Raw genomic sequence first — 8,153 nt, forward strand, 5'->3', positions numbered from 1 at the left:
CGCTGCCGGCGGCCCCACGGCCCCTCCCTCCCCCTCCTCCTCCCCCCCTGCGTCCTTCCCGCAGTTCCTGCTGCTGTGGGGGCACGGTTCGGGCAGGCAGCGCCCCGCAGGGCCCCCCCAGGAACCCCTTCCTTGCATCAAAAAATACAAATTCAACAACGGCAGGGGGCGAAGGAAGGAGAGAGCGGCGCCCGAGCGGAGCCGGCAGCCCCGAGGCCCCATCGGTTCGCAGCATCCCCCTCCGGCACCGCCCGCCCGATTGTTTTCCAAACGCCGAAGTTTAACGGCATTATCATGTCAATGGGCCCGGAGTGGTGGGGGGCTCTGCACGGCCGCGGGGCTGTTCCCGGCCGTCCCGGCCTCGGGGAGCGGGGGTTGGGTCCCCCCGGGAGCCCCGGGCCGGGGGCTGCGGCGGGGTGCTGCGGGGCGGTAGCGTTGCGTCGAGCGATTCGGGGTGCGGGTTCACGGGAGACGTGGCGGATTTAGCGGCAGCGAAACGAAGCGGTTCTCATTCGGCCGCCGCGGAACGTCGAGGGAGAGCGGCTGCGAGCGGGGATCGCGGCGGGGCCGCCCCGCGGAGCCGCGTGCGGGAGCGGTGTGCGGATCTCGCGCGGCCGCGCCGGGCTCCGAGGAGCGGCCCCACAGCCACGCGTGCCGCCGCCGGCGGTACACAGACGGGGCGCGCGGTGCCGGCGGGCGGGGGAGATCCCACGCGTCCCCCGAGCGAGGTTCCCGTTTCGCTCCGCCGCTCGGAACGCCGCCTTCCCACCCCCTCCAGTCCCCGGCACGGGAGCGCCGCGGCGCCGTTTCCGATTTCCCACCGCGTGAGTTAAAACCGCCCGAACGGCGCGGACGGTGCCGGGGCGGCCCGAGGCCTACGGGGCCGCCACCCCCGGCCGCTCCCCGCCGCTCGCTCTCCAGCCGGCTCCGCAGCGCCAGGGCTGCGGGAAGGGGCGGCGGACCCCGGGCTCGCTGCGGGGGCCGGCGGCCGTCCCGAGAGGAGCCGCGCGCCGACCGCGGGAGGGGGCGGCCCCGGCTCCGCCGTCCGCAACTCCGCCGCGCCGCCGCGGGGCCGCGGCGGTGACAGCCGGGGGCGGGCGGGCGGGCCGGGGGCGGGGGGCCCGGCCCAAGTTCCTGCCTCCTTGGGAACAAAGGGAACTCTGTCTCGGCATCTGTCACCGCCGCGGCCCGCAAACTTTTCGGGGCGCCTCGGCCCCTCGCCGCCGGCCCCGCCGCTGCGGGAGACCTCCTCCCGCACCCCCGACCGCGGCCGCGGCGCGGCGGCGGCGCGACCCCGGCGCTGCCCATGCAAGGGCCCAGGCGGCGGCGGCGGCGGCTCGGGGGTAAGAGCGCAGCCGGAGCGGCGCAAAACATGGAGTCCCGCGCGGGCTGCGTGCGCGGCGGTGCGGGGCGGCGCGGGGCTCGGCGCGGCTCGGCGGGGCAGTGCGGAGCAGTGCGGGGCGGGGCGGTGCGGACTCGCGGCGCGGCCTCACTCCCTTTGTGCGGCCGGGCCGGGAGTCGCCCCCCCTCGGGCGGCGTGAAAAGTTTGTGCGAGTGCCGGGCCGGTGCGCTCGGTGGGTTTTGTTCGCGCTCGGCGCTGTTTGTCTTTTGGGGCTTCAGTTCGGGGCAGTTGTTCGCGGGCCGGGGCGTGTTTTGTCGGTTTTTATTTCTTTTTGCGGGTGGTGGTGGTCGCGGGGGGCGGGGGGAAGGTCGAGTTCGGGTCTCCGTTGGCTCTCCGCGCGGTTTCGAGTTTCCGTCCCTCTTGCCGAGCACCAGCAAGCGGGGCGGGCCCCCGCCGCCCGCTTTGTGCCCTGCGGGGCCCGGTACCTGTTGCGGGCGGCGCCGCTCTCGGCCCCTCCCGGCGCGTTCTCTGCTGACAGCGGCCGGGCCCCGCCGTCCCCCGGAACCCCCGTGTATCAACGCCCCTGGGGCCGCGGCCCCCCTCTTTCCCCCGCCCGCGCTCTCGTCTTCCGTCCGCCGCGGGGAGCCGGGCCCGGTCCGGCCCGCCCGTAGCTCCGCGGGCCGTGCGCGCTCGGGCGGGCGGAGCGCGGCGGGCGGAGCTCCGTGTGTGCCGGTGCTCGCCCCGACGCGCGGTACCGTTCCCCCCTCAGGCTCGAAGCAGCACCGCGCCGCGGGCAGCCCCGCCATGTCGGACAGCGACCTCGGAGAGGACGACGGCGCCGCGGCTCTGGACCCGTCGCAGTCGAACAAGAGGAAGAGAAGGGGCAACCTGCCCAAGGAGTCCGTGCGAATCCTGCGGGAGTGGCTGTACGAGCACCGCTTCAACGCGTACCCCTCGGAGCAGGAGAAGCTCAGCCTCTCGGGGCAGACCAGCCTCTCCGTGCTGCAGGTACGCGGCCCCTCCCTGGGAGCTCCTGGAGCGGGGGCTGCCGCTGCGTTTGGATGGGGCCACGCGAGGTGATGCTCTGCCACTTCAGGGCCTGTGGGTGCTTCAGGCTTCCTCGCGTTCCCGGGATTCCCCTGTGGCCCCCCGGGGCAGGGGCGGCCATCCCAGGAGGACGCCGTGCCGGGGCCCTGGGCAGCGCTGGCCGCTCACAGCCCGGCACGGCAGCAGTGGGACAGCCGGCCCAGCCCTGCTCTCCCCTGCTCCTTGCCCTGCTGCTGGCCCAGGCACTGCTGCGTGGGCCGTGGCACCGTCTGGTTTCCTTCTCCTGAAACGGTGAGGCAGACTTTTATTTTCTCTTATCGGTTTGAACACCGACAGAGCAGCAGGCCTGTGCCCAGCAGCCTATGAGGAGCCCGGGGCTGGGGCTGGCCGTGGGCTTGGGGCCACTGCAGCCTGCCTGGCCCTGCCCCTGGGGTGCTGGGCTTGCCTGGCAGGGAGCTCTGCAGAGGTGCTGGCAGGGCTGTACGGGGTTCCTTTCCCTGAAGCCCCGGGGTGGCAGGGCCCAGTGCAGTCTCTGGGTTTCCCCAGGGGCACGGCTGCAGCCAGGCTGGGCTATGGGCCGTTCTCCCCTGGAGTTTGGGTAGTGGGGCCGAGCCGGGCCCTGCGCTCCCAGCGCCTGTTTGCGTGCACAGCGGCCCCGGCTCTGCAGGGTGGTGGCAGCTGTGTGGCCCCGTGTCTTCTGTCGGGGTCAGTGAGCTCCCGGTGAGTCCTGCAGCCGCCCGTCCCCTGCCCTCGGGAGTGTGGAGGTTTTCTCTTTAAAAAGAGAAAAAAACGAAACTCAGCCCAGTGGCATGAAAGCGGAGGAGCTGAGGCCTGCGCAGCCCCGTACAGCTGAGTGCTGGAGTGTGGCTGGAGCAGCCTGGGGCCGTGTGCTGCTCTGTGGCCAGGCCGTGTGCCGGGCTGTGTGCCACGTTCTGGGCTGCAGCCTGCTGGTGGCGGCTCTGTGCCATGGGGCTACAGGAGCATGTTGGGGGCTGCTGCCTATGGCTTGTAAGGGGAGAGGGCTTGTGAGGAAAGAGGGGGCAAGACTCGTGGATTGGAGGGTGTTAAATGCCAGATATTGTCTGAAAGACAACAAAAGGACAACTGAGATCTTGCTGTGATCGAAGTTGTGGTAAGTTCTCTTTCCCCAAGGAAATAATTTACAGAGCTGTTGATTTGGGAAATATTCATCATTTTTTGGCCTGATTTATTCTCTTCTAATTGTTTTCTAGGAAGTAGGCATTTTTTTAAAAGCAGTTTTTTATATGAAGACACTGAAACAATGCATGGCAGAAACCGAATACACGGCTGCTGTACTTCCAAAAGGGCTTCCCAAGGTGCAGCTGCGGAGCTCTGCCCCGTTGCCATGCAGATGTTGAGAAGTGCCTTCAAAGCTCAGCCGCAGCCTCACTGGCGGGGGCAGGCACAGAACCAGATAGCGGGCTGCCTTATTCCCCCTGCTGCCCACAGGGGGCCGAGGTTGCAGTTCGCAGGTCTGGGGGGGTACCGGAGATGCTGAGGGTGATGCTCTGCCTGCCTGCACGCCGCAGGGCTGGGCAGTACTGCTCACGGTGCTGGGATGGAGGTGCTGGGGAAAAGGGGCTGCCCAGGCCGGCAGCACGGGGCGGGAAGCAGCCGGCATGGGGTTTTCGCATGCAGCTCTACTAGGGCAGCTTTGCTCCTCCAAGGGAGATGTGGGATGGAGGAGCCCCGCGGTAGCTGAGGGAGGCACAGAACCTCTTGCTGACAGCACTGTGCCTTTTTTTCCTCCTAGATCTGCAACTGGTTCATCAATGCCCGGCGGCGGCTGCTCCCTGACATGCTGCGCAAGGACGGGAAGGACCCCAACCAGTTTACCATCTCTCGCCGAGGGGGCAAAGCCGGCGACGTGACCCTGCCACGGGGGGCCGCCGCTGGCTCCGGCGTGCTGGTGGTTCCTCCCGTGACGGCAGCGGGGGCTGCCAAAGTGCTGCCAATATCAGTATGCCCGCAGGTACTGTGCCATCCTGCCCAGGCGCTGGGTGGCAACCTGACGGTGCTGGGTGCCCGCAGCCCTGAGCGGGAGAAGCAGCCCGGCCTGCAGCGAGTGGAGCCAGACCCCCACCCCAAAGCTCTGCTGGGTGCCGCCGGCAGCACCGTGGCCCTGCTGGCGCGTGCCGAAGCAGCCAGCCCCACCAGTGGACTCTTCAACACGCCGCCCCCCACGCCTCCCGAGCTCTTTGGTGACGACTTCAGCAGCTTCCAGCTGCTGGTGGAGGTGGCACTGCAGAAGGCGGCCGAGCTGGAATCGCAGCGGCAGGGCGGGCAGCTGCCCCTCTCACCTCAGACTGAGCCCCCGGGCGCCTCTGTCAACAAATAGCCCCCAGTGCGGGTCCTGCGGGGTGCCCTTCCCCGGGGGCGCCCAACCTCCAGCCTTCTGCCACCCACGGGACCCTTTTCTCTGGCCTCAGGAGCCTGCGACCTCCCGCACCCTCTCACAGCTCATCTCAGAAACAGACCTGTGCATCCCCATACCTCCGCTGACCAAGGGGGTGAAGAGAGGAAGGGCTGTCCTGCCCCATCCTGGGGAATGCCTGCCGCCACGGAGCTCCTGCTGGGGAGGGGGCCCTGCGCAGGTGGAAGCAGAGCCGTGTGGCAGAGTCCTCTCCTTGCCGTGACCCATGGTCGCTGTGCGAAGCCACAGAACTCCCTCGGAAAACCTGCTGACTTCTTTTTCTCATTCCTGGAAACAAGGGTCCAGCCAACACCACTTCTTCAGGGAGAGGAAGAGAGAATATATATATTTTTAAAGTTTGTGTCTGTTTTAAGGATTGTGGATGGAATTCTTTTTCTCCCACGTCTCTGATCCTTTTTGTACCTTTCTCCAGTTTTTGCAGAGGGCCACAGCAGTGCCTGGTGCTGGCCAGGAGCCACATCCTGCCTGGAGAAGGCTGGGGGGCGGGCGAACTGGAAACTTGAAACTGTGGCAAATGCAGGACCCTCATCTTCTGCCTTATGGTGTGACAGATAATGCCAGTACAAATCTCGATGGTGCTGTTTAGCAGTTTTGTTTTTTTTTTATATAATTATTTTTGTTGCTGTTGAAGCCTTTTCCCTTTAATTATGATTCATGTTTTTGGTTTGTTTTTTTTTTTTTAAATTTTAAATTTCTTCAACAAATGTTTCCGCGATTTCCCCGCGTTTCTCACATGTTCCTGCTGAAGATGTGCACAGTGTCCTGGAGCAGAGAGCATCTGTACAGCCTGAGGCTGCAGGCTGCTGCGGGGGGCGGACGCGAAGCCGACTGTGAAATTTTTGTATCCAAGGTTTTTGTTTTTAATTTAATTTTTTTAACTTTTTTTTTTTTTTTTCAAATAACATTTTAGAAAGGGGCGTGTGGTGAGCATGGGCAGCCTGTGCTGTGCGTTCCTCTGCAGCTGCACTGCTCACTGCGCACCGCTGCCCCTGAAAGCAGCCAAACGCTGGTGAAACACAGCCGTGGGGGGGCTGAGTCCTGCTGCTCCCCGCTGCCCCCGCAGCCCTCCAGCAGCACAGGGGGTGTTGGTGACTTCCAGCATCAGCTGGTGCCTGGGGGAGCCCTGGCACAGCAGAGCTTGCTGGACCGGGGCTGTTCTGGGTCATGGGCACCTGCCGGGCATGGCTTTCTGTGCTGGATTGAGAGCCTGGGCACTGCAGGGGTCCTGGAACTGAGCTGTCGCTGTTTCACTGTAAATTGAAGTTAAATAGTGATACGTACACACCTATGTTATCTATCCTGAAAAACACTAATCGTAGGTTATTAGCCTGATGTTAAGTTGCATGACTAGAGATAATGTCCACAGGACCTGGTGCTCTGCAGAAGATGGAGCCTGGGGAGAGCACTGACTCGGGGGGCTGTTTTTCTTCCTCTTTTCTTGTTTAGAGGAAAGGTGACAGGGGAGGAAGGAGAGCTCCCAAGCGCTGAGGGGCTGGGGACAGTTTGCCAGCAGTGCATTGCATTGGCTGATTGCCCTTCTGCAGTGGAGGGCCAAGCATCAATGGTCCCCAGCCAGGCAGGGGCACCAGTGCAGCGCTGCGGGGCTGATGCTCACCATGCAGTTCCAAGCATCGCCTTGCTCAGCTCCCTGGGCTCTGGTTCTGTCCAGCTTTTGCCCTGTCCCTCCTTTCTGGGGAAAGCCCTGAACTTTAGGACAGCCTTTCCTTATTTGTAGGTTGCCCTTCTCCCCAGTGCTGTCCCCCTTGGCAGGGAGAGGCTTTTCCCTCATCTCCCCTTATTTTTGCCTCAGTCAAACCAAAGTGGGGACGAGCAGTGCTGCTGCACTGGTGGCAGGAGCGCTGCAGCTGTGCCCGTGAGATGGATTGGTATTGATGGAATGGTATTGCTACCCTGGGGATGGACCAGAAAGAATCTGCAGGGTTGGGGGGGAGAGGGGTGGGATTTTCGGAATTAAAGTTTGGAGCAAAAAACTACTGTAAATATCTTTTTGTTTGTTCTTCTGTTGTCAAATAAAAGTTTTTGTTTTGTTTCTTTTTTAAATACGAGATCTGAGTCAGGCTGTGTTATGTCACACTTGCTCCTCCCTCACCTCATTACAAAACATGCTGACGCGCTGCAGTGCCAGCCCCCAGCTCCTGACACTCAGCCAAAGCAGCTTAAGAGGTCTAAGAACCACTGCTGGGTGAGGGAAAAAAGGGGCCTGTGCCTGGCACCAGCCTGCACCTACCCCATTTGGTCTGGCCATGAGCAGGCCATTACCTGCTCATTGCCACAGCACTGGGTCCTGATGTCTGCAAGCAGAGAGCACCCTCCTCTGCCTGGCCTGGATCAGAGAAGTTGGACAACAACACTGTTAGACCTTTACTGATGGGGAAAAAATGATAAACAGTTCATGTATTGACCCTGCCTGATGCTCAGGTGACATGCAAAGCTGACCCCAGTGCAGCAAGTCTTTCTCCTTCACGTGCAGCTGTGACACAGTCCCAAAGGTAGCAGCAGCAGCACCAGCAGCACCAGCAGCACCAGAACCACCGCCCTGGGCACTGGGACAGGGCTGAGTGCTGAGCAGAGCTTCCCAGCCTGGGGCAGATGGTGGTGGTGTGCACAGTGGTACTCCATCTGCCTCCAATGTTCACACCCTGCACCGCAGTCCTGATGGTTCCTGCTGCCCTATCCTGTGCCCCAGGCCCTAGGCAGGGCCATAGAAGGATGTAAGCCCCTAGTCCCCTTCAGAGCCTCACTCCTGCAGCTCCAAGGATGCCTTTTGGCAACTCTGGGGAAAGGAACAGCAATGATTGACCCCACCTTGTGCCTTCTGCTGCTGATTTCTGTTCTTGATGATGGGTGTGGGCTGGGGTACCCTGGAGGCAGGGAGGTAGCGAAGGACTGAGTGTCAACAGGGCCAACAGCCCAGCATAGGGAAAACTGTGCAGCAATGAGGACTGTGGCAGATTAAAACACAGCTGGTGCTCTCCCACTCAGCTCTGCCTGCCTCTCCAGCAGCCCCAAGAGACACCTCAGGCTCCCTGAGCCCCAAGCTGGGCTCTGGGCTCCCCTCACAGCTTGGGCAGGATTTGGGCAGAGCCTTGGGGACCTGCATTCAGCCCTGCTGGCATGGGGTCACCAGACTTCAGCAGAGCTTGGGCTCCTCAACACCTTCCCTGTAAAGAGACAATGGGAAGGTACAAGAGGCTGGGCACTGGGGCAGCAGAGGCTGTTATCTGCCTCTGAACACAGCCGCAGGGCTTGGCTCTGCTCTGCCACTGCCCGTCACCTGCTCTCCTATGC

At 63.1% G+C, this 8,153-nt stretch overlaps 1 protein-coding gene across 3 annotated transcripts; it reads left to right on the forward strand.

The window, feature by feature from the left end:
* The first annotated feature begins 1,274 nt into the window (after nt 1-1,274).
* On the forward strand, nt 1,275-5,616 carry TGIF2 (TGFB induced factor homeobox 2). 3 transcript variants are annotated; one of them, XM_052683707.1, is made up of 3 exons: nt 1,275-1,343; nt 2,112-2,350; nt 4,164-5,616. In XM_052683707.1, the coding sequence occupies exons 1-3, from the start codon at nt 1,307-1,309 to the stop codon at nt 4,746-4,748; spliced, it is 861 nt and encodes a 286-aa protein (XP_052539667.1). In that variant the 5' UTR covers nt 1,275-1,306; the 3' UTR covers nt 4,749-5,616. The 3 variants fall into 3 exon arrangements, with proteins under 3 accessions (XP_052539667.1, XP_052539668.1, XP_052539666.1); XM_052683708.1 differs by lacking the exon at nt 1,275-1,343 and adding an exon at nt 1,453-1,574; XM_052683706.1 differs by lacking the exon at nt 1,275-1,343 and having other exon boundaries at nt 2,019-2,350.
* Nucleotides 5,617-8,153: the final 2,537 nt, after the last annotated feature.

This window comes from Tympanuchus pallidicinctus, unplaced genomic scaffold, assembly GCF_026119805.1.
Source record: "Tympanuchus pallidicinctus isolate F22 unplaced genomic scaffold, pur_lepc_1.0 scaffold20, whole genome shotgun sequence".
Lineage (NCBI taxonomy): Eukaryota > Metazoa > Chordata > Aves > Galliformes > Phasianidae > Tympanuchus > Tympanuchus pallidicinctus.

Coding starts and splice junctions, on each gene's coding strand:
- TGIF2 (XM_052683707.1), top strand. CDS start 1,307: ATGCAAGGGCCCAGGCGGCGGCGGCGGCGGCTCGGGG. Junction 1,344..2,111: donor GCGGCGGCGGCGGCTCGGGG/GTAAGAGCGCAG, acceptor TTCCCCCCTCAG/GCTCGAAGCAGCACCGCGCC. Junction 2,351..4,163: donor CCAGCCTCTCCGTGCTGCAG/GTACGCGGCCCC, acceptor TTTTCCTCCTAG/ATCTGCAACTGGTTCATCAA.